This window comes from Choloepus didactylus, chromosome 10, assembly GCF_015220235.1.
Source record: "Choloepus didactylus isolate mChoDid1 chromosome 10, mChoDid1.pri, whole genome shotgun sequence".
Taxonomy (NCBI): Eukaryota; Metazoa; Chordata; class Mammalia; order Pilosa; family Megalonychidae; genus Choloepus; species Choloepus didactylus.
Genome location: NC_051316.1, coordinates 89,352,246 through 89,376,796, shown reverse-complemented (window position 1 = coordinate 89,376,796; position 24,551 = coordinate 89,352,246). Strand labels below are relative to the sequence as shown.

General features: G+C 42.4%; 2 protein-coding genes and 2 pseudogenes across 3 annotated transcripts in view; 1 reads left to right on the top strand and 3 right to left on the bottom strand.

Annotated features, from left to right (window-relative positions):
* MED27 (mediator complex subunit 27) overlaps positions 1 to 1,540 on the bottom strand; it is a 296,509-nt gene extending 294,969 nt beyond the window's left edge. The window contains exon 1 of one of the 2 annotated variants that reach the window (XM_037851143.1): positions 1,299 to 1,540. In XM_037851143.1, coding sequence (XP_037707071.1) covers positions 1,299 to 1,501 — 203 coding nt within the window. In that variant the 5' untranslated portion in view covers positions 1,502 to 1,540. The remainder of the gene's footprint in view (positions 1 to 1,298) is intronic. The other variant, XM_037851142.1, reaches the window with a different exon arrangement.
* Positions 1,541 to 10,038: 8,498 nt separating this feature from the next.
* LOC119545270 lies at positions 10,039 to 10,736 on the top strand (annotated as a pseudogene).
* A 7,148-nt stretch (positions 10,737 to 17,884) lies between these two features.
* Positions 17,885 to 19,042, bottom strand: LOC119545269 (annotated as a pseudogene).
* Positions 19,043 to 23,120: 4,078 nt separating this feature from the next.
* Positions 23,121 to 24,093, bottom strand: LOC119504900 (serine/threonine-protein phosphatase 2A catalytic subunit beta isoform-like). The gene has a single exon (XM_037797508.1). The coding sequence runs from the start codon at positions 23,993 to 23,995 to the stop codon at positions 23,261 to 23,263; it is 735 nt and encodes a 244-aa protein (XP_037653436.1). The 5' UTR covers positions 23,996 to 24,093; the 3' UTR covers positions 23,121 to 23,260.
* Positions 24,094 to 24,551: the final 458 nt, after the last annotated feature.

The following is a 24,551-nucleotide window of genomic DNA, read 5'->3' as shown; positions in this document are numbered from 1 at the left end:
GCCACATTCTATTTGGAGTCTTCAGCCACTTTCTTCTTAGCACTATTATATAAAGATTTAAGAAGGCAAAGAGATCAACGTAAACATCTTAAACTTCAAAAACAGTGAACGGTTATAACATACCAAACATTACAAAGAGAGGAAAATCAGAAAAAGTGAAAATAGAAAAGAGTAGAGAACCACCAGTGCATTCCCTCAAGCAAGAAGTATTAGCTGGCACTGCACCAGAGAACAGCAAGTGAATGTGGGAGTTGAGGAGGGGTGTGCAATTTCCTGGCTTTCCCCCAAAAAAGAATGGCAACTACTTAAGAAAGAAAAAGGCACCCATCATTTGGCCATCTCCTCCTCCTCCACCCTACCTCCTCCTTCCATCTGGTTACTAAGGGAAAAAAATAACCAACCATTCTAGAATAATAGGAGGACTAGCTCACCAAATGCCTTCCCCTATTTAGATCAGTTCTGATAAGGACAAAAGTTCTGAAATTCTAACCTCCCTGGGGAGGACTGACTCTTAAGGAAGGGAAGGGAAGTTCAGGACCTAACCAATAACAGAGTGTCTACCATGTGCTAGGCATTTTTAAAGTGCCCTCTCCTTTAATTCTTACAATAACACTTAAAAAGTAGAAGTAAAAAGGTGAGCTGTAAGAAAGAAGGAAATGCACAATCCTAAGCCTTAAAGGACCACAAATAATATTTGTTGGGAGGGAGGGCTTAAGCATAAGTGATTACGCTGATTAAGCCTGAAATTAGGTCCTTACTGGGGAAGCAACAGTGCGGGAGTACCGATCAGTTGGTTTTGCAGAGGATAGGGGAAGAGAGAAAATAGATCACGACCTGTTTGGGGAGGGATGTACCTGATGAATTCCAGAAGCAGAGGCGGGTAATTGGGACTAATCACATTCGGTGCACTTTGGTTTGGGGCAGCGCTGATCAGGTCCTGTTTGGTACTATCAGTATTGTTTGATCAGACATGGTAGGGCACAGAGGGTCTACAGGTGAGAAACCTTCCAAGCTGAGATGAGAGGTGGAAGTTCATGGGAAGGCCATGCCCCCTCGTGAGTAATGGGACGATCACAGGCGTCCGGACAGCCAAGACTAGGAGGCCAAAGGAGAGACGAGAAAGCGGGGGTGTGGGATGAGGTGTCTCTGAGGGGCAAGCAGAGGTCTGTTGAAGACGGAAAAAAAAAGAGGACAAGGGAAAGGGAAAACACCCCCTGCCTGCGAAGCCTCGCGCGGGGTCTGGGCAGGGTCGGGGCAGAGCCGGTAGCCACCCCAAGCCCCCTTCAGCCGGTACCTACTTGAGGTCCCGGTTGACTGAATGCAAGTTGTCCTGGAAGTGCGCAATGAAGGCCTTCTCCCGGCCCTCCAGCGTCTCCTTGTTCCGCATGCCATCCTTCAGGCAGTCGAACACCCTGCTTACGCTGGAGCGCAACGCCTGAATGGCACTGATGGCCTGGGAAAAGGCCTCCAGATTCACTCCGACACTTAGCACATCCGCCATGTTGCCGCCGCCACAGCGAGCTCTCCAAAGCTAGCTCCTCGAGGAAAAACTCGCGCTCATTGATGATGTAACCCCTCGAAGGCCTCTGGGAAATGTAGTTCGCGCGGGGCAGGGCGGCTCAGGTGGTTTATGCAAGCACAGGATAGTGCGTCCAGTTCAACTACACTGTCTCGTAAGCGGGAAAGTAACGGTCTCGATTTGGGGAAGTTAGGCGGTACTCTCGGTTTGCTTAATAGTGACGAGGGAATGAAAGTTCCCGCATTTCACCAAACTTGACCTTTTGGTAGCCATATGGAAAAGAATTGTTCAGAGTAATAAGGTGTCCGTTGATAAGTAAAGAATTGCATTGAATACAACTCATAAATAAATGAAGGAGAAGAGAAATTTCCTCTCTACAGTGGAATGCCAACTAATGAATGTAGAAGGAATGAGGGAATTATAAAACTACCATTTGGCAACCATTATAAGAATAACTGATTCAGGTAGTAATCATCTGTGGATGCTAAAACTAGAGGGTGAAAGTCTGAGGAGTAATACCGTATTTACATAGTCTCAAAGTATTGCCAGGAGATACTAATTAATTATGAAAGGAAAAATAGTGACTTTAGTGGAGAAACCTGGCACACAGCACCTTAACCAAGAAATCAAGGTTAACATCACCAGTAACAGGACAAAGCCATATTGGGTACCTCCGATAGATGCTCTGTGTAGAGCACAGAATGATTTCTGAGGTGTTCCTGCCAAAAATGCATAAAACTGGGACCTAATCATGACATCAAACAAACTCAAATTGAAAGATATTTGTCAAAATAATGACCTATACTTTTTTAAAAATATCTGTGTCAAAGAAAGACAAAGGAGATCTGAGGAAGTATCTAGATTAAAGGAGGATAAAGAGACATGACAACTGAATGCAACACAAGACCCCAGATTTTCTTTTCCTGGCATTATTGGAATGATTGGTGAAATCTGAGTAAGGTATGTAAATAAGTTAATAGTATTTTATCAATGTTAATGTGATAATTTTGATAATTGTATTGTGTTTATGTAAGAGAATACCCTTGATTTGGGGAAATGCACCCTGAAGGGATGAAGGAGCAACATTAGGTTTGCATGAAAAAGAAAATAATATGGATATGCGTATTTACAGAGAGGATAAAGGAAAAGTGGTAAAATGTTAGCAGTTATGGAATCTGGTTGAAGGGTATATAGGAATTCTATGTACTATTCTTGCAACTGTAAATCAGAAATTATGTCAAAATAAGTTGTTTTAAAAGTCCACTGATGAGGAGCAGGGAAAGTATAAGCACAGTCTAAACAGTAAGAAAAATCTTCAGTTCTGCCAGGCCATGCTTACCAGGATATTTTTTTTTCTGTATTAGAGAAGTTATGGGTTTACAGAACAATCATGCATGAAATACAGGATACCCATATACCACCCTACTATCAACACCTAGCATTGGTGTGGAATGTTTATTACAATTGATGATAGCACATTTTTATAATTGTACTAACTATAATCTATGGTTTAGCTTAGGGTTCACTGTTTGTGTACTGTAGTTCCGTGTAGATTTTTTTAAAACTTATGTTCTGTTACCATATACTGACCAGGATTTTGAAATTTTGTAGCTCACCTCAATCCCACCCCCTTAATATTTCTCAATTCTCCCCCTCTTCACCAATACTCCACCTCCTCAATTCAAATCCTCTCCTAGTTCTGGGATAACAAAGAAAATTCTGTTCAAAAACTGGGCCTTAACATTGCTTTCTGTGAGTCAAACAACTCTTAAAACACTATTTAAATTAATAAATAGTCCAAGGTAAAAGAAAACTGTTTCGATGTCTTGGGTTTATATAGTTGATTTCATTTTCTGCCTTCTACCTGCCTTTACAGTCTTGTCATTCATAGCTTTTCTTAAAAGGCAGCACCTCTTTAAGAATCTTCCTGAAAGAGATGTCTATTTGGTGCAGGATCTGTATCTTCTAAACAGTATAACTCTATAGTCTGTTTGGATGCCGCGATTGCATGGAGCTTTGAATAGGAAGTGAGATACGGTAGATTAGTATAGGTTAGAGTGAAATAGTGACACATCCCACAGTAATTTGGGCGGAGAATAAAAAATATATTTACAGCCTCCCCCCTGCCCCGCCCCGAGGAGCTGGGGGAAGGTGCAGAAGTGTTGGACTTCTTCACCTGGACTGGTGTTGATGTTGTCACAAACATTGGGACTGGCAGTTTGTTGTGCTGAGCCCTTGATCGTGGGACTTGCCCTTATGAAGCTCATTATTGCAAAGGAGAGGTAAACTTGCATATAACTGTGCCTAAGAGTCTCCCCCTGAGTACCTCTTTGTTGCTCAGATGTGGCCCTCTCTCTCTCTAACTGAGCCACCTCGGCAGGTGAACTCACTGCCCTCCCCACTACATGGGACCTGGCTCCCAGGGGTATAAATCTCCCTGGCAACACAGGATATGACTCCTGGGGATGAATCTGGACCCGGCATCGTGGGATTGAGAATATCTTCTTGACCAAAAGGGGGATGCAAAATGAGACGAAATAGTTTCAGTGGCTAAGAGATTTCAAATGGAGTCAAGAGGTCACTCTGGTGGACATTCTTATGCACTATATAGATAACACCTTTTAGGTTTTAATGTACTGGAATAGCTAGAAGTAAATACCTGAAACTACCAAAGTCCAACCCAGCAGTCTGGACTCCTGAAGACGATTATATAATAATGTAGATTACAAGGGGTGACAGTGTGATTGTGAAAACCTTGTGGATCACACTCCCTTTATCTAGTGTATGGATGGATGAGTAGAAAAATGGGGAAAAAACAAAATGACAAATAGGGTGGGATGGGGGGAATGGTTTGGATGTTCTTTTTTTACTTTTATTTTTTATTCTTATTCTGATTCTTTCTGATGTAAGGAAAATGTTCAGAAATAGATTGTGGTGATGAACACTTAACTATATGATCATACTGTGAACAGTTGACTGTATACCATAGATGATTGTATGGTATGTGAATACATTTCGCTAAAACTGAATTTAAAAAAAAAGTACTTTAAAAAGGAAAAAAAAACAAAAAAACCTTCCTGAGCCTCAGTCTCCTCACTGTAAAATAGGGCTATTAATAATATTTATCTTTATAGAATAGCTGTGAGGATTAATAACATCTGGCAGATAAAGCTTTTGAAATAGTGCCTGGAATATACTAAAGACTCCAAAAATGGTAGCTTCTGGGAGAACATGCTGAGAAAGTTTCTGACAGGTCTATGATGTGCTTCTTTCCCCACTTGAGGACTCTGCCCAGAATCAAGCAAGGATTAGTAACCAATCTTTTACTTCAAAGTGTCTCAAATGGCATGACCCTGTTGCTAATAGCTTGTCAATTAGCTTGTCCTACTATTAGCCATTTTGGGTGACTGGTTTTTTGGAGTGTAGGAGGTTTTTATTTTTTTAAGCTTTTCGTAGAAAATATTTTTTGACTTTACAAAGGAAAAGGAAACCATCTGTGTTCATTGATTTGCTTTGATTTTGGCTTTGGTAAGTTCACTATTTGTAGGAAAAGACAGACTTGAGAAGGAAAATTCTACTATAGTGCTTACTCACTTTTTGGGGGTTCCTGAAGGCTTTGAGAACAGGACACTGCTTTGTACCCTTTCTTAAGGGGAAAAAAAAAATTGCCAGTTTGTTTTTACACACACCCATACATACCCATAAACACACAATCTTTGCATACAATTTCAGAAGTTTCATGAAATTCTGAAGCTTCAGCATGGGCCTCCATTAAGTATCCATGCTCTACTGCAAGTACCAGAGGGTATGGCCCCTTCTCGGGTCTCTTTTTACCCTCATATCTCCAATGCTTGGGTGTAGGTTTGTGGAAGCAATGAGTTAATGCAATATATTATATTTGCCTTTTTGAATCCTGTCTCCAAATGATTTCATCTTTTTATAGCCTCAGATCTCATCTCTCCCTCATGCCCAGTCCCGCTCTCCACCCCACTCCCACACACACAATTAGATTTTCCTTTGTCTCGTTCTCTGATTCAGTGGTTTAGACTCTGACTGGTGCAATAAAGTACAAACATGCTCAGCTCCCACAGTCATTAGTTTTCAGGATTTCTCTGTGGCTCCCCTCTTCTGGGAAACCCAGAAATTGATCAGTGGAAATACACATTTCCCCTGAACCTAGTAAGGAATCTTTCATCATGTCAACAAAACTTTTCATTTTGAAATGGAATGGACAGAGTTTCTCTAAGGGGTTGTAAATTTGTGAGAATGTTGGCACATATATGCTTGCATCTGTGTGTGTTTGTAGGATATATATTACTTTAAAGGAGTTTATTTCAAGCAATATCAGATTTTAATTATTATGATCTTGTGTTTGGGTAAAAGGCAGCACACTGCTGCTAATATCTTCCAAAATGAGCATGCCATTAGCTTAGCACTATAGGCTCAGGAGTATTAGAATGAGCAATCAGAATTAAAGTTGTCAGTAGTTAATTAAAATATGCTGCAGCTCCCATTATATTCAGAGAGCATGTGGTTTAAGCATACAGACTGAGAAAGCACCCTCATTAATTAATAGTTATAAGGATTCAGCAGATGCAGAACACTGCATTGGATGGTTGTGCCGTGTCACCCAAGCTAGATTTAAAACCAAATCTGCCTTGGATAAGTGACAACATAACTAAGCCACCTGTAGTAATCAGTGGGAGATAATGCTCAAGATCTTGTGAGTTGCTCTAAGGATTAAATTGAGACAGTATTTGATGCTTGACACATAGTAGGCCAAGTCTATTGAATGTGCTTGACATTTTGTTAGATGGGTTGCTGGTGGTAAAGCCAGACCCAGTCTAGCCCAATAAATATCACTGGAAATGTCTGAAATGGACTATGTGTGTTCCTCCACTTTACCCTGGTTATAGCTTAGAGCATCGGTCATTTTTAAATTGCTTAGAATTAGATTCATGATAATTAATCTAAAGCCGGTAAGGTAGAGAGTCCACTTTTGATCTCTCCTGACCCTTTCCCCATCCTGTTTTCCTTTTATGTTCTGCCTATCGTAATTTTGATATGATGATCGTGTTAATGATGCTGATGATCATGACTGTGAGGACAATGACCAAAGTGATCCCAAGGACAAAGAAGATCCTAGAGGAAACCAGCCTAGACATGGCCTCTGCCCCTGACTGGCATCTCTCAGCCAAATAACCCTTCTGAACCCTGTTTTTTCATCTACAGATTAAGGAACCAGGAACCCCTCCAGGGCTAACAATCTAAGAGTATAAGATTAGGAGGAACTTGTTATTAATTCAAGAAGTAGGAAAGGGAAAGAATCATTAACTGTTAGCACTCATCACCACAACTATGCCAAGATTCCTGCACTCCTGGATTTATTCATTTATCCTGCAACATTCACAGAATGAAAGGCATTGAGGATCCAAAAAGAACATGTTCCTACTCTCTCACATTCTCTCACAGTCTAGTAGGAGAAGGAGATACAGAAATAAATGCAACATGAAATGCAATGAGGTTCAAATGCAGGGTAAGAGACATGCATAGAGAATTTCCGAGTCACTAGAGAGGTGGTCAGAACATCCTCCTGCAGAGGTGGGGGGGGGGGGGGTTGCTGAGCCAAGCCTGCCAGGATAAGTAGGGGCTGACCAGGTTAAGTGGAATGCTAGTGGTAAGGGAGGGCATGGTGGGCCTGAGATAAGCAAAGAAGCATAGTATAGGGAGGAACCACAGTTGCTAGGAGGGATGGAGCCTGCAGCATGAAGCCAGAGAGGCCTTCTATGGCACTTAATAAATTTAATCAATGCCATACAGCTTGGACTTTCTTCTGTAGTGGGAGCTGACGTGATTATATCTGTGTTTTTGAAAGCGCACCCTCTAGCTCTGGAGAAAGTAGACAGAAGTGCCCAAGCTTAGAGACAAAGAGACCTGAAAGGCAAGGAAGAACTTCACCTACAGAGCAGCCAGCAAAGGACCACATACAAGTCATATTCTTCCCATCACAGGAAGCTAGGAGGTTTTTGAAATATTTTAGTAAGTTATTGATTGCCCATTTGTACACTCACTTAATCAACCACTGAGCATGTTGTAAGGGGCTCCCATTTTCTTCCATGTTCATACGTAATTAAGTACAAAACATCTCAAGGATGGAACCTTTTACCAACACATTAAACTAAATCAAATTGGAACAAAACACAAGTTGTTTGTGCAGCCTCAACCGCAGCCCATTTGAGGGAAGAATTGCCTTCTAATTCTATTACTGCGCTACGTAGATGGGGCATTTTAATCAAGAAAGCCAAAGGACTGCCAGCATTAGAAGCTACTAAACCTGGAACCCTTATCCAGAACCTGGGAACAGAGGGCAGATGCCAGGTTTGCAGGTTCCCAGGAGAAACTGAGGCATGGGAAACAGCAGTAGCAGCCCTAGTGTCCTTGCCTCAGGAGCTCCTACTTAGCACCACCCCCAACTCTTGATAAACCTGGAGGAAGATAATAAAAGGTGGCACAGGTAATGCCTGACAAAGAAAGAATCCATTCACCTTGAAGTGGAATCATATATTTTTAAATGTTACTTTATGTTTCCTAATAACTAAATTGAGATTTATTTCAAAATCAGAAACTATTGAAAATACTAACATAAGAAAATTAAATTATGCATAATCCTACCATCCAACCTTTTGGTTATTCACACCTACACATTCTTTCATTTTTTTTCTTTTCTACAAAATTGGAGCCACACTATTTTGTGACCTCCATTTGTCATAATATAGCTTAATATCTTTCCCTATCATAAAATAGTCTTTTTTTTTAAATTCAGTTTTATTGAGATATATACATATACCATACAGTCATCCATGGTGTACAATCAGCTGTTCACAGTTCCAACATATAGTTGTGCATTCATCACCCCAATCTATTTTTGAACATTTTCTTTATACCAGAAAGAATAAGAATAAAAAATAAAGGTAGAAAAGAACACCCAAATCATTCCCCCCATCCCATCCTATTTTTCATTTAGTTTTTGTCCCCATTTTTCTGTTCATTCATCCATACACTGGATAATGGGAATGCGATCCACAAGATCCACAAGGATAAAATAGACTTTTAAAACAGCATTTTAATGAGCACAAAATATTCCACTCAGAGGCTTTAAGTAATTAATTGAATACCCTCTTGTTGACCACTTAGGTTTTTCTACCCTGAGCAATACAACTGTGGACCTCCTAACTTGTAAGTCTTTGCGTGTAACATAGATGCATTCCCTGTAACTAATGTCTGTTCACCATTTCTGTGAAATGCTTTCCCCCTATGGGATGACAGGGGCAGAGGACAGCCAGGAAGGGGCCTGCTTTCCACCTTTCTGGTATCATCAGTCCATTCTTGGAGGCAGGGAGGGCAGAGGTGGGGAAGACAGATAAACCTGTGCTCAAATTCCAGCTCTGCCATTTACCAATTGATCCCACTAAGGAAGTGTTTGGCTGCAAATAACAATCACATAAAAAGCTGAAGGTAGCTTAAAAATAGAAGAGTTTATTGGCCTCTTTTGATAAGTGGTCCGGGGTTATCTGATGCAGGGCTAATGCAGTGGCTCCACAGGACCCGCACACTTTCACTATTCTACCCCACCACCCTTATCCTCATCCTCATTTCTTTCACTTAATGGTTGCAACATTTCTCGGTCCAGAGGATGTACTACAGGCAGGAAGAAGGAGGAAAGAGAAGAGGCTGCAGAGGCTGATTTCTGCTTGTGACTCATTGCCCAGAAAAATGTCATGTCACGTGACCAGAAATCACGGTTTACCTTTTATTCCAGCCTCTATTAGCATCTCTGTCTAATAGAAATTTGATGTAAGCCACAAATATGAGCTGAATCTATTCTAAGTCATGTTTATAAAGAAACACAGGTGAAATGAAATTTTTTATACTAAACCTTGAACTCCTTTATGTATCATACACTTACAAAACATCTCTTGTCCAGCCACATTTCAATTGTATAATAGCCACATGTGGCTAATGGCTGCACTATTACAACATGGCTCTACAGTAAAGGAAGGCAAGGGAGAACGTGAGCGAGAAATAGGGGCTGAGTCCGTCAGCCTAACCTATCTGTCGAAACTTGGCTGGTCACTTGACCTTCCTGAACCTGCTAGCTCATCTTTAGAATAGAGGATAGAGTCAGTGATAATGCTAACTCATTGTGGTTGATACAAGGATTATATTGGATAATATAGGGAAAGCCAGTCTGGCAGACAATGGCTGCTCTTGTTAATAATGAGTATTGCTATTCATACTTCCATTTTTGGACATGGAAAATGAAGATAATAATTAAAAAGGACATTATACAAACAAACTGTTAAAAAGTCTGTAAGAAAATAGGGGTCTTTCCCTCTGGCTCCTTTTCTCCCCCTTTCTCTTTCCCCTCCCTTCTATCTCTCCCCTTTCCCTCTCTTTCTTTTCCCTCTCCTTTTCCCTCTCCCTGTTTTTTCTCTCAGCTCCCTAACATTAAAGAGAAAATGCTGCTATCAGTGACTTCCGGGCCTGGGATTCCAACTTTGAGCTATAACAAGAACAACAAGAAGCCATATGTGTCATTGGCTCAGCAGATGGCCCCACCTAGTCCAAGCAACAGTACCCCTAGCAGCAGTAGTGGGAGCAATGGAAACGACCAGCTGATCAAAACCAACCTATAGATCTGGGGATTGCAGCCAGGCACCTTGTCAAGCTGTGTCAGCCATATGGCAAGATTGTCTCCACTAAGGCCATACTAGACAAGACTACAAACAAATGCAAAGGCTATGGCTTTGTGGACTTTAACAGTCCTTCAGCAGCACAGAAAGCTGTAACAGCACTGAAAGCCAGTGGTGTACAGACACAGATGGCAAAGCAACAGGAGCAGCACCCCACAAATTTATACATCTCAAACTTCCCACTGTCAATGGATGAGCAAGAACTGGAGGGGATACGGAAGCCCTCTGGCCAGGTTATCTCCACCCGAATCCTTCAGGAGGTCAGTGGGACCAGCAGAGGGATTGATTTTGCAAGGATGGAGTCCACAGAGAAGTGTGAAGCCATCATCACCCACTGTAATGGAAAATATATTAAGATACCCCCTGGAGTTCCAGCCCCATCTGATCCCACTATTATGTTTTTTATGGGTGCTTCTAACCTCAGGATGGGCTTATCCAATGGAAAACGGCCCCAAGTCCAGTAACCTTCCAGAAGGGTTTGGCTGGGCAGGTAACTCTTATTCCTGAGTCTCCATTCCTCAGTCAGTCCTTAGTTGCTATGATAGGAGGTTCAGCGCAGTGTGGGCCTTTCATGTATAGAAACTGCTGTTGATGTTACTGCTGCCCCTCTTCCGCCCCCTGGAATTCCTGTATTTAAAAAATGTTTAAATGGCCATGAAAAAAATAAAAAATAAAATAGGGAAAATTTGAACACTGACTGGGATATTAAAGAATTATTTCGCTTTTTTTAGATGTAGTAATAGTGTTTTGTTTTGTGGGGTTTTTAAAAGTGTCACCTTTTAGAGATATATATTGAGGTATTTATGGATGAAATGATAAGACATATAGGCTTTGCTTCAAAATACCACTTGGGAGGGAGGAAAGATTGATGGCAGGAAGGAGGAGGTGAAACCAGAGTGACTATTGAAAACTGATGATGGGTATGCAGGCTTCATTGTAGTGTTCTCTTTACTTTTGTGTTTGATGTTTTCCATAAAGAAAAGTTCGGTGTTTCTTAAATGAATATTGTTTGGGCATTCAATAAGCTTTGAGTTTCTCAGGTTCTAGGTCATGATTTGGGGCATTTGGTGGTTCTGGTGATTGCCTGGTAGAAATAAATGGCCCAAGTGGCCTCTTATGCACCAAAAGTAACTTCCACGCCATCAGGTGCGATAATCATTATTGAAAAGAAAGAATGGTATAGTATTGCCAATAATCACTTTATTTCCCCCACGTAATATTCCCAAGGAAGAGACCCCTGTTTTATCACAGCTCAAATCTTCCATGCCTTGTGTTATTTGACGCTAGGAGGGGACAGTTGAAGGCTATCAATTGGTAATTATTCAACTGCTTTGTTTGTGTGTGTTCTTTCTCATAGTAGATTTGAATATATAAGAGCTAACTATGGTAATTACTTTTGTTAAATATTCAATTTATCAAAGGTGAGGACTGTTTTTTTAAATAATAGCTTTATTAAAATGTAATTCACCCTTTTAAAATATAATTCACTGACTTATTATACTCACAAATCCATGGAACCATCACCATCATCTAATTCCAGAACATTTAAACCCCATACCTTAGCACTCATTCCCCATCCTCTACTCCCCCAAGTCTCTAGCAACCACTAGTCTGCTTTTGGTCTCTATGGATTTTGCCTATTCCTCACATTTCTTATAAATGGAATCATACAATATGTGGCCTTTTGTGACTGGCTTCTTTTCCTTAGCATAGCGTTTTCGAGGTTCATCCATGTTGTAGCATGTGCCAGTACTTCGTTCCTTATGGCTGAAAGGAGTGGATAGATCACATTTTGTTTATCTGTTCATCAGTTGATGGACATTTGGGTTGTTTCCACTTAGTGACTATTATGAATAATGCTGCTGTGAACATTCATGTACAAATCATTTTGGGAGCATATGTTTTCAATTCTCTTGGATATTTATCTAGGAGTGAAATTGCTGGGTCATATGGTAACTCTGCTTAACTTTTTGAGGAACTGCCAAACTGTTTGCCAAAATGGCTGTGCCACTTTACATTCCCACCAGCAATGCTTGAGGGTTATAATTTTTCCACATCCGCGCCAACACTTTTCATTGTCTGCCTTTTTGATTATAGCCATCCCAGTGGGTGTGACATGAAATTCCACTGTGGTTTGGATTTGCATTTCCCTAATGATTAACCATGCTGAGCATCTTTTCTTGTGCTTACTGGGCATTTGTGAATCTTTGGAGAAATGCCTATTCAAATCCTTTGCCCATTTTTAATTGGGTTGTCTTTTTATTGCTGAGTTGTAAGAGGATATTTTTTGTTAGTTCTAAATAACCCCTGACATTATGCTGAACATAACTGAACAGATAACAAAAGTTCTTTAAAATATTCATCATAATGTTCCCTGCCCAAACTGCTAACTAGGCTAACCAGCTAACCAGCACCCTAAATTGTTCTGGGATATGACAGGTTTTCATAATGGACAGCCAGCACAACTAAAGCTTCCCATTAAAAAGAACAGGTAGATCCCCCCCTACGTGGGATCAGACACCCAGGGGAATGAATCTCCCTGGCAACGTGGAATATGACTCCTGGGAAGGAATGTAGACCCGGCATCGTGGGATGGAGAACATCTTCTTGACCAAAAAGGGGAAGTGAAAGGAAATGAAATAAGCTTCAGTGGCAGAGAGATTCCAAAAGGAGCTGAGAGGTCACTCTGGTGGGCACTCTTACGCACAATATAGACAACTCTTTTTAGGTTCTAATGAATTGGGGTAGCTGGTGGTGGATACCTGAAACTATCAAACTACAACCCAGAACCCATGAATCCTGAAGACAATTGTATAAAAATGTAGCTTACGAGGGGTGACAATGGGATTGGGAAAGCCATAAGGACCACACTCCCCTTTGTCTAGTTTATGGATGGATGAGTAGAAAAATGAGGGAAGGAAAAACACAAATAAACAAACAAACAAAGGCACCCAGTGTTCTTTTTTACTTTAATTGCTCTTTTCCACTTCAATTATTATTCTTGTTATTTATGTGTGTGTGGTAATGAAGGTATCAGGGATTGATTTTGGTGATGAATGCACAACTATGTAATGGTACTGTGAACAATCGAATGTATGATTTGTTTTGTATGACTGCATGGTATGTGAATATATCTCAATAAAATGAATTAAAAAAAAAAAAAAAACAGGCAGAGCAGGGGCAGGAGGGAGGAGGAAAACAACATCATTCCTTTTTTTACCTCATATTTTCTGAGCACCTGCCAGCATCTGGTTGGATGGTTGCTCTCCAGAAACTGTTGCCAACAGAAGAGATATGAATACAAGTTGATTAAAACTCATGGTGCTGTAAGATCAAGCCCATCTGAATAGTGACTGAAGAGTTTGTAGGGAAACCGTAGAAGGGTGAGTCACTTTGTCTGGGGGTTAGAAAAGGCAGGTGAAAGAAAAGCATTAAAGCTAACCCAGTCCCTCTCAAGTCTGTCTGCAGGATATTCTGAGAATCCACCCATTGATCCTCAAGCATTCATCCAATATATAATGATTAATTGAATACTATTTGCCAGGCACAATTTAGGCCCAGGGGATTCTGCAGGGTAAAAAGTGAGACAAAATCACTGCCTGTACAGAGCCTACACTCTAGTGAGGGGAAGCAGATGATTAAGAAGGAACAAACAAATCTATAAACTTTCATGTGGTGAGAAGTGTTAAGAAGGAAAATAAAGCAGAATAAATGGGCAGTGTCATGGGGAAGTGACCATTTTAATAGGTTGGTCCTATAAGGAGATCTTAGAGTAATGACCTATCTAAAGTCAGGGATCAAGCTGTGAGGCTATTTGAAGGAAGAGCATTCCAAGCAGAAGGAAGAGCAAGTGCAAAGTTCCTGAGGAAGGAGTGTGTGAGGAACAGTGGAACAGTGAGGAGACCAAAGTGGAAGGGAACAGGGAGGTAGGAGCCCAAGATCAGGGAGGTCATGGGAGCCCAGGTCATGTCAGGCCCTTCGTCTACTGTGGGACGTAACCCCTTGGGGCCACACATTGATCATGCACTCACATATTCCATAACATCTTGTTTGGAGTCATCTTGCATTAAGTCTGAGAAGTTTGTCAGCAAGTTTTATTCTTGTGGCAGAAAGAGGGAATAGATAGGAGCAGAAAGTCTGAGGTTTTTTGTTATATGGTCTGTAGGCCATTCCATTTGAGAACATCTGTACTAGTCAGAATGCAATTTTCAGTGAAGTCCATACTTCCAAAGAGAATATATATAGAGGTTATGGAAGGAAAAAAGGTTTGAGATTCAAACAAAATATTGACCAAATCTGGCTTTAAGGAGGTTCAAGACATCTCCTTTGTTTCTGTCCTGTCCAATTTGGACAGGTTTCCAAAAAATTACTCTCTTTGTTACTGGAGAGAGAGACTGCCCAAATCTTCATTTTCTTTTCTTAGAGGAGGTGCGCATACTTAGCTTGGAAATGAGAAGATGAATGCAGGACCTTCAATTCACACTCACGTCAACCAGGGAGAAGACTTCTATGTTTTCTAGAGGCAAAAATGAGAACCAGCTATGGGAGCTGCAGGGAGGAAGATTTCAGCCTAATATTGCAAAGGGCTTCCTAAGTCGTAAAGGCAGTGAGTTCCCCAGGAGAAAAGGTATTCAAGTGAAAATTAAGTTGACATTTATCTGGGATTCGATGCACGGGATTCCTGAATCACTTGGTAGGTTAGACCAGAAACCCTCAGAGCTGCAATTTCATAACTGTGTTGTATTGTCCTCGAAAATCAAGGTAAAAATCAAGGCCAGTAGTGAATGAAAACCTCTTGGAACAATTTGAAGGTCATTTGCAGTACACCCTGAGTCTTTTTCCTCGAGTTGCATGCTGTTCAGGGGGCTTTAATTAAGCTTTCCCCTCTGGGCACAGCCAGCTTGTTTTTGGTGAGTGCAATATGCCGAGTCCCAGAATATGTCAAACTTCATTTGCAAAATATCAGACTGCTGTTTTTTCCCAGAGCCAATCTGCAGAGTAATACACTCAATAACTTTTGCTCTTTTTGCTCTCAAAGATAGGTCTCTTTTTGGAGTCGATAGCGCAATAAATGCGGAATCTGGTGCAAATTCCAATGGAAAGAAAAGATATTGTTATTTAAAGGCCAAATAACGGCTTAAAATTAGAGTTGTGAAGGCACTGAAAAACACCAGACTTCCCAGATGGCTTGGAGATAATTCACTTTGCACTCAGTCCACTCGAACGCTAAAAAAAAATACTTTGACTCTGTTTCTCCTCAGATTGGAAGTTGGTGCCTGCTTTAAACATATGTGCTTCTCTCTTTAAATTTAGCTCTGAGTCATGTTGTATTACATTAGGAATTCAGCAGGCAGGCACTTGGAAAATGTACATCAATGCATTTATTTTTAAATTATATAAAAATAAAAATATATGTGTTTAAATATATTAGGCTGTATTTTTGCCCAATCTCAAAATGGTTGTTCTCCAGAACGGATTAGATAAAACAATAATAACAATGATGACACTATGATTCTGGAATGCTGCCCATTCCCAAGGATCTCAGAAAGACTTGACAAATCCTATAGCTCCTCACCCCCAGCCAAGCAAAGTGTGGATTCATTACTGACACCTCCACCTCCACCTCCACGGGGGACCAGGCAGCTCCCTTAGCAGCTGCACGGTAGCCTAATTAAGATGCTCCTTCCTCCGGGAGTGTCACGGCATTGGGCAGAAGTCAGCAAGGGGCAGGGACAGTCAGAGAGACAGGGCAGACAGTCAAGAGAGAAGACATCTTTGGCTTAGTGACTGAGCTCGTGGATGTTAGGGCCCAGACGGGCAATGCTGGGTCCCAAGGTAGGCTCTGCCCCTTCTACTCCATGCATCCATGGGAAAATGATGGGACATCACTGTGTCTGTTTCCTCACCTGTGAAATAGATAGTGGTTCCCACTTCACAGGGTTGTTGCCGTCTACGGAGATAATTTATTTGATTCATTTAGTCATTTACCTGGCATATACTTATTGATACCTGCTGGACCAAAGTGATGAATGAAATGGACAGACCCACCATCCCAGCCCTCATCAAACATACAGCCTAGTAGGTAAAGAGACAGTGAATGAATAATTATACTCATCATTGTGTAATCAGAATTATGATGAAGACAGTGTGGGAAGGTGAGGGTGTGGGTGATTTTGTAAAGTGGGATTCGCCCTGATCTGAAGGCTCAGGAAATCTTCAGCAAAGAAATTAACAACTGCAAACTGTCATGGTGCCTGGCACATAGTAGGTGCTTGTTAGTCCAGGCGGTTCAGTGTCTGAATAATAGGAGTTCCAGACGAAAAGAGCAGAGAAAATAGAGCGGAGGAAATTATCTAAGAAATAATATGTGGCAATTTCCCAGAAAGGCCGGACACCTGTTTCCATATCAAAAGAGTCTTCAGAGTGCCCAGCACAGAAGCACATCAAAACATCTCAAAAGCTTGTCATATGCGAAAGATCAGAGCTCAGACGTTGGACTTTTTAGCATCATCGCTGGAAATTAGAAGATATGGTGCAGAGCCTTCACAATCCCGAGGGAAAAAAAATTCCCACCTGGAACTTATGGATAGTTTTATCAATCAAGGGTAATGATGGACTAAATACATTATCAGACACACTCACCAAATTCTCCTCCCACACATTCAAGAAGCTTCTAGAGATGTGCTCCATCAAAATAAGAGGAGATCGAGAGAGTGGAAGACAGAGAATCCAGGTAATAGGGCACGGGACACAGGAGACAGGTTGAAGGCACCCAGAAGACCCCAGGCCACAGGTGTGCCTTGGCCAGGCACAGCAGCCACCCTGAGTGGGACCCAGAATGTAGGGCTCAAAGCAAATCACAAAACAGATAGATCCCTTGAGGTATTTGTTATGTTAACAAGAACTTTAGCATTATGATGGAGAGTTTGGAGATAAATTAGAGTAGCTACACAGAAAACTAAACAACCCCCCCCAAAATCACTAAACTCTGGGAAATATAAAACTGTACGAAAGACTGTAATGATAATGCAATGGGTGGCCCATGGCAAACTATATTTACATGTCATAAGACAGTAAACACTGAACATTGATTTAACTAGAATCTATGATTTTAGGACAACGAGTAGAGGGGAAGTATAAGTGTGTGTGTGTGTGTGTGTGTGTGTGTGTGTGTGTCTGCAGTGTAAGAAAGCTAAATCTTCTTTTCCTACAGCAAGAAGTCAATCAGGTGATGCCTAAAACTGAAAAATCAAGGTAGAAATAAAATAATTGAAGGTGGCTGCCCCTGGGGCAAAGGATCAGTGTCAATGAGTGGGACTATTTTTAATTATTACACTTTATTGTTTTATTTGAATTTTTTTTTTCCTTGGCCTGGCATGCATATTCCAAACAACTTGCATGACAGGAGGCCAGGAAACTCCTCCAGGTTCATGGCAGGTAAACACAGGAAGTTTCCTGGTGGAAAGATTTTCTGGAACACAGTGTAGGCAGGGCTTAGCAGGAGGCCAGGCTTGAAGGTGTCCTCCATGGCTCTTGTGGAGAAAACAGTTACACCCTTCCAACAAAACAAAACAAAAAAAAACACACACACATAATCAAATGGGGCAAACAATCAAGAGATCCATCGTGGCCCATGATGGGGAGAGAGAAGCGTTCTGCAGCAAATGTGGAGTGAGAGCTCTCCTTCACAGGGGCCAAGCCCGGGCACACACGGCCTCAGCTGGCCTCCAAGTGAAGCCTGAGGAGATGCCTTCTCATCTTTATTGCTTTCCAGGGGAGTGGGAGGGATCTGGACATCAAAGTGTCCACCAGGCCTCTCAAAGCAGAACGGGCCCCACGCGTGCCCACTGGAAGCTTGAAGGGAGCCGTGGCTGTGGACTGGAATGTGGGCTTCTCCTTGGACAATGCTGGCTCCCTGACCACCACCCCTCAGCTTCACACTGTCTCCAGGGTGCCAGACAGGCCGAATATGCTTCAGTGCCAATCCTGGAGCTGCACCACATCACTGTACAGGTTCTCTGAGTAGCACTACCAGCAGACATAGGAATTCAAATTTCTTGGTTATTTCCTGGTGGACATGAGAGAGCTCCAGGCAGGAGCGATTCTTCTCTTGCCAGGCCCTAGTGTCTCCCAAGCCATGAAAGGTGGTACTTTTGCCTGATTATACAGACAAAATATTTCAAAGAGCTTGTGCTGGATGGGAACCTGATCATGGTGATGTAGGGAGGATGCCTTCAGGCTGACACAGTCCAGGCCTGGGAGGGCATCGAGGGCCCAGCTCTCACCATGGGTGGCCAAGAAGGTCACGGCTCCTGTCTGAGATCTCTGAGATAAATGGGGGCAGTCTCGGACATCAGTCAGCTCCTGATAATAAGTGTGAGTTTTGCCTTTCACCTCTTTAGAGCCATGGCCATCAGGGTTCTTGACTTTTTCCAGAGCTGCAGAAGCCACATCCCAGTCATAGAGTCTGGCCTGCCAAGGAAATAAGACGATGCCTCAGTATCCAAAAACACTATGAAGGAAAAGCTGCCCAGTCTCATATTTTCCATTCTGCTTTGGCACCTCAAACACACCAACTAACTCCAAAACTTTGCCCTCTGCTTGGTTTGGGGATGAGAGGTGCCTCTGCATCATTGTGGTCACCAATGGGGGGAAGGCCCTGGCTCCACCTGCCACCCAAAGTGGACTCAGCCCCGAGAGCCCTGGTCAGCAGCCAGGACCACTAGCAGCTGCCCACAGCCATGTCCTTCTGGGCCACGCAGCCTGCCATGTCCCACCCGAGTGCCCGCTGAGCCGCTGACACAACTCTGGTCCCACGGCCAAGCTGCATTCTGCCCCCACCCCACCTATTCAACTTTTTAAACTAAGTACATGTATAACTTTACCAAATTTTTTAAGAGAGAGAAAGGAAGGGTGTCAATGCTCCCTGAAGAAGGAAGTAGGTGGTGGGTTCCTGGAAGGGGCGGCCCCACTGGCGTTTCTGGGTTTCCTCTGACTTCAGCCTCATTAAATCACAGGAGGGAGATGATCTCAGCAAAGGACATCAAACCTGCAGGAGGTCCAGTGAGGCCAAGCAGCCCTCTGCCCTCCCCAGTGATCACAGAGGCTGCTGCAGGGAGAGCGGGAGGGGTGGCCGACAGGACCCCAAGAGCTGCGAGCACCTGTCACTGCTCAGAGTCCTCCCAGCAGGCCTTGCCTCCCCAGTGAAGGAGTCAACTCAGGAAAGACAAATCTTTCCAGGGTGGAGCTGGACAGGAGAGGTGGAGATGGAGAGCTGGAAGGAGATGGAGTGGGGGTGGAGGACCTTGCGTGCCTATAGACCTAACTACATGCCAGCCTCTGTAGAAGGCATCTAGTTGTTCTGGACACTCACCGTGAATGTGAATACAGTTCAGCCTGTTCCGAACTGCAGCCGGAGACACTCTCTGTCCTCTTTTGTCCTTGGCTCTCTGATTCATCTACAACTCAGAGAGAGTCTCAAGGGAAAGGTGTGGCAACTGGCAGGGGAGCTTGGGGAGCAAAAGGAAAAGCTGCCCTTCCTCAACAATGGGGTCCATGACTCCTTATAGGGTTGCTCCAGGCACACGTACACACCCAAGGTCATGCAGGGTCACTCCAGATGGGCTTCTGGGTTCCTAGAGCCAGGAGAGATTTGAGCAAACCCCTGGGGAGAACTCAGCTGCCCAGGTTCTGTACCTTGGATCTCAGCACAGTCACAAAGAAGCATCATGTAGAGTTTAAAGAACATAACAGTCATGGTGTATTAGTCAGGGGTTCTCTAGGGAAACAGAACCAACAAGAGATATCTGTTAATACAAGATTTTATGGAAGTGTCTCACGCAACTTTGGGGATGCACGAGTCCAAATTCCATAGGGCAGGCAGCGAATTGGCAACTCCGATGAAGGTGTTCGATGAACTCCTCAGGAAATGCTTCACTGGCTAGCTGAAGAAGAAGTGAAGGTCCCTTCTCTTTCTCCCTTAAAAGTCTTCAACTGATTGGATTAAATCCAGCTAATTGCATTCTTTCATTGTGGAAGACACGCCCTTTGTTAATGTAATCAGTCACAGGTGCAGTCAGTTGACTAATGATTTAATAAACAAGCCCTCTGGTTTATTAACTAGCCACAAATGTCCTTGCAGTAATGGTTAGGCCCCTGCTTGCTTGACCAGACACCTGGGCACCATCAGCTGGCCAAGTCAACCCATGGAACCTAAAACCATCACACTTAGTCATTTACAGGATGGGGCAGTTCAGTGGCAAGTGACCCTTGTTGGCTTCTTCTAGTCCCCCTTTCAAAATGTGATGGCTACCTTCAAATTATGCTGGGTCCTCACAAGTAAAATGCATTTGAGATGTGCTATCAAAACACTCGAGTCCCAGATTCCAAAGGCCCAACATTCTCAAAGGGAGATGGGAAACCTTGAACCCAAGAAGGAACAAGCTTAGTTCTCAGATTCTCCACAGAACTTAATCCTATGGACTGTGGAACCAACTAGCTTAGCTGGATGGTAATAAACATTGCACATGGCGGGAGGTGGGGGTGGGTGGGGGGAGTGTCCAGGGTGAAATGAGTTTGGAAAATGCTAGATTAAACAAAGAAAAAAGGTGTGGATGTCTGAAACTTTCATAGTCACTGTAAATATCCCAAAGAAGCTTTCTTATACCTTTTGACAGTTGCACCCTATTTTCAAGAAGCATTGCAGGGAATTAGAATTCCTTGGAATACTCTCTGGGAAACATTGGGCAAAGATCTCAAGCACCTGAGGGTTTGAACATTCCTAGCACATGTCTGCAGTACGCTTGGTGAGAATACACATTTTTGTTCTTCTTTGTTCCCTCGTCCCACCCTCAGCCAGGTTATCCCAAAACATTTGTGAGATGGGCTCCATCTTTTCGTCATGCATCAGCCATGTGGTTTCTGGTTTTCACAGAAGGCATTTTTGCTTTTATTTCCATAGACATGGGGGAAATCCTTGGCACATAGACCTTAAGGGACCCGATTCTTCTGGTTATTTCTTGATTTCTTGGCTCTGTCTTCAACCATCCTCCACAAAATTATCATAAGAATTTTTAGTCCATACCATCCTGAGACTCAGAATTGTTTACTACCATGCCTTACTTCCCAAGAGTCAAGACGTGCATATTTTTTGTCTTATGTGACTTACGAATCTACTAAGAGCCCTAATGCAAATGTTTCAGAAAGGGTCCCTTTTACTATTTTAAAAGGCAGAATACCATAAGTCCACTTGTAGCAGAGGTTTTTGGGCAAATTGGTGCTTTCAAGGGCATAGAAAGTGATAGAGGACAAAGGTAATCCCACAAGCGTCCCCTCACCCCTGCTATCCAAGGCCATTGGTTTTGCACACATCTAAGCCTGGTGAGTCATTAACTCCATTCATTCATTCATCCATCTGTCCAACATACATTTAATTAAGCACCAACTCTGAGTCAGGCACTGAGCTAGGTGCTTGGATACAATGGATACAGTGGTGAGCAAGACAGATGTTGTCTCCACTCCTGTGTGGCTGACAATCCAATTTCATAACGGATCCTAAATGACTACTTCCTGCAGGGATGCCATGTGTGATTGTGCAGGGTGTTTACTACACAAGGGCTCCAGGCCAAGAGGGCAAGTGGGAGCTGAAATCCATTCTGCAGTTCATTCACCAAGTTAATTCAACAACATGGCTCGGAGCTGCATCTGCCTGGAGGGGGATGTTTTTTTGACTTGCACAAAGATGCTGCTGTGTGAGCTAGCAGCAGCTCTGACTTCCTGAAAGGCTGTGTAAGTTGTGGAGAACTTATTGGAGTCGTTTACCCTGTGAGTATCCTCATGTCAGTGATTTCTGTGTTTATTTTTAGGATCTTTGAACCCCAAAGTTGAGCTTAGTAGTTGTTAGACTCATGTGAAAAACAGTAGGCTGGCAGTAGCTCATTTAAGCATCTTGAGAGAAAGGAAAAAGTGAAATTTGACCCATTACATTATAACTGCTGCCAATTGTTTCCTAAAAACAACACCCATGTCCTCTAGCTTTTCTCTGCGGAACAAGGGCATTCAGCCTTAGCCACCCAGCTCTGTAACTAAAATTACCCCTTCCTCTTGTACACCACCCCCCCACCCAATCTGTAATCCTTTCTGAATAGCACACGAGCGTACCACGGGGTGCATGAGCAGTAAGTAAAGATGACCTGGCAATCTTTACAACTTAACTTTAACTTTTTCTCACTCTGGGTGGGGGGGAATAATCTTTTAAAGCTGTATTGTAGCATTTGAGAAACTCTTTTGAAGACAATAGGGAAATGTAATGAATCATTTTGTTTGTTTGTTTTTGGGTTTTTTTTTTGTTTTTTGTTTTTTGTTTAAATTGGAAAGTTTATTTGCTCAGTACACCAAATAGGATGCAAGCACTGTCATGACAAATATACAGAAATATGCAGATCAACGTAAAACAGTAATTTAGTTTACATGAAGGGAAATCTTTGAATGTTATGGCGACATATTCCCAAGAAGAATTTTTTCTTCAGTTAAGTTAATTATACATTTCAATAAAATAAAGGTGATAATGGAGTAAGTTGAAGTTAGCTTGTGTGAGTTTTCCTTAAAAATAAAATTCCAACTCTATTAATCTATGCCAGTTAAACACTGTAACTAAATTTTCAAATAAGTGCAAAAGGAGAGAAAGGAATTAGTTACCATTTTTATTTGAATAGTCCAGAGAAAAATGGTTACTACAAACACAGCAGAAAACTGTTATGACTGACTGATCTAGAACATGGTGTAGTACTGAATTTCAGTCTCAAGTTGTGCTAACTGCTCATCATTAGTATGGCACATTTTGGTCCATGATGTGGTTTAATGCCAAGCTAGATCCCAATTTGTTACAGAAACACATAGATTACTGTAGCTTTTTTGTTTTTAAATATATATGTATTTTAAAAAGCCAGGTATACTTCCACATACTAAGGCAGGTTTTCTGAGGAGCAATTTACAGGAAGTAGTCTGGAGTGCGCCGGGTAACATGAGGCTCTCCACGGCAAGGTGCTGGGTCAAACTGAAGGAAGGAATATTTTAAAGTGTCATCCAACTTCATGATAGCAGCCTGGTTCCCACAATGGTAACAATAATTGGGTGCACTGAAGATAGTAACCACATTCCGATCATGACACCAATTGTATCCCTCCATTACAAGTTGGTGAGCGCGAGAAACCAGCGTGAGGCCATTGGCGTGGTTACACGTTTCAGAAATGTCTTGTCCAAATGTGTAGCCAGCACCACGTGGAGAAATGCCCCACCCACCACTGTCATCTGGATCCGACCACAACAGATCACACGTTGGGCCCTCATGTGGCACTTCTTGTAAACGATCCAGGGCTCTTATATGATCCAGTGTATCTATGGATGGAGAGAGGCCACCATGGAGGCAGAATATCTGTCCATCTACTAAAGCTGTAAGTGGAAGATAATCAAACAGATCTGCGAAATATTTCCAAACATTGGCATTTCCATACTTTCGTAGACATTCATCATAAAAGCCATATACTTGGGTAATTTGTCGGCTTTCATGGTTTCCTCTCAATATTGTAATGCGTTCTGGATAACGCACCTTTAATGCCACAAGAAGAGTCACAGTCTCCACGGAATAATAACCTCTGTCAACATAGTCACCCATGAATAGATAGTTTGTGTCTGGTGATTTCCCACCAATTCTAAAGAGTTCCATAAGGTCATGGAATTGACCATGAACATCTCCACAGACGGTAACCAGACAACGAACCTCTTGCACATTTGATTCTTTTGTTAGAATTTCCTTAGCCTTTTAGCAAAGGGTCCACACTTGGTTCTCATTAAGCCATTTACACTCATTCAGCTGCTCGACCCACTGGTCCAGCTCCTTGGTGAACGCCTTGTCTTCTATGGCGGCCCGTTCTCCTTCCCCACCGCCTCCCTTCCCCCTGTAATGAATCATTTTGATTTCCAAGTTATATTCCATGTTTGAGAGTGAAGTTGTTTCTCTGTATGAGTTCCCTGGCTCAGTGCTTCTCAAATTTTAATGTGCAAATGAATCACCTCGATATCTTATTAAAATGCAGGTCATGATTCAGCAGGTGTCTTTCTAACAAGTGCTCAAGTGATGCCAATGCTGCTGGTCCACAGGCCACACTTTGAGTTCCAAGGCCCTAGCACACATGCTTGGGAATCAGAGATCCCTGGGTTAGAATCCTGTTTCTGCTCTTTACTTGCTGTGTGACCTTGAGTAACTTATTTACCTTTCTGAG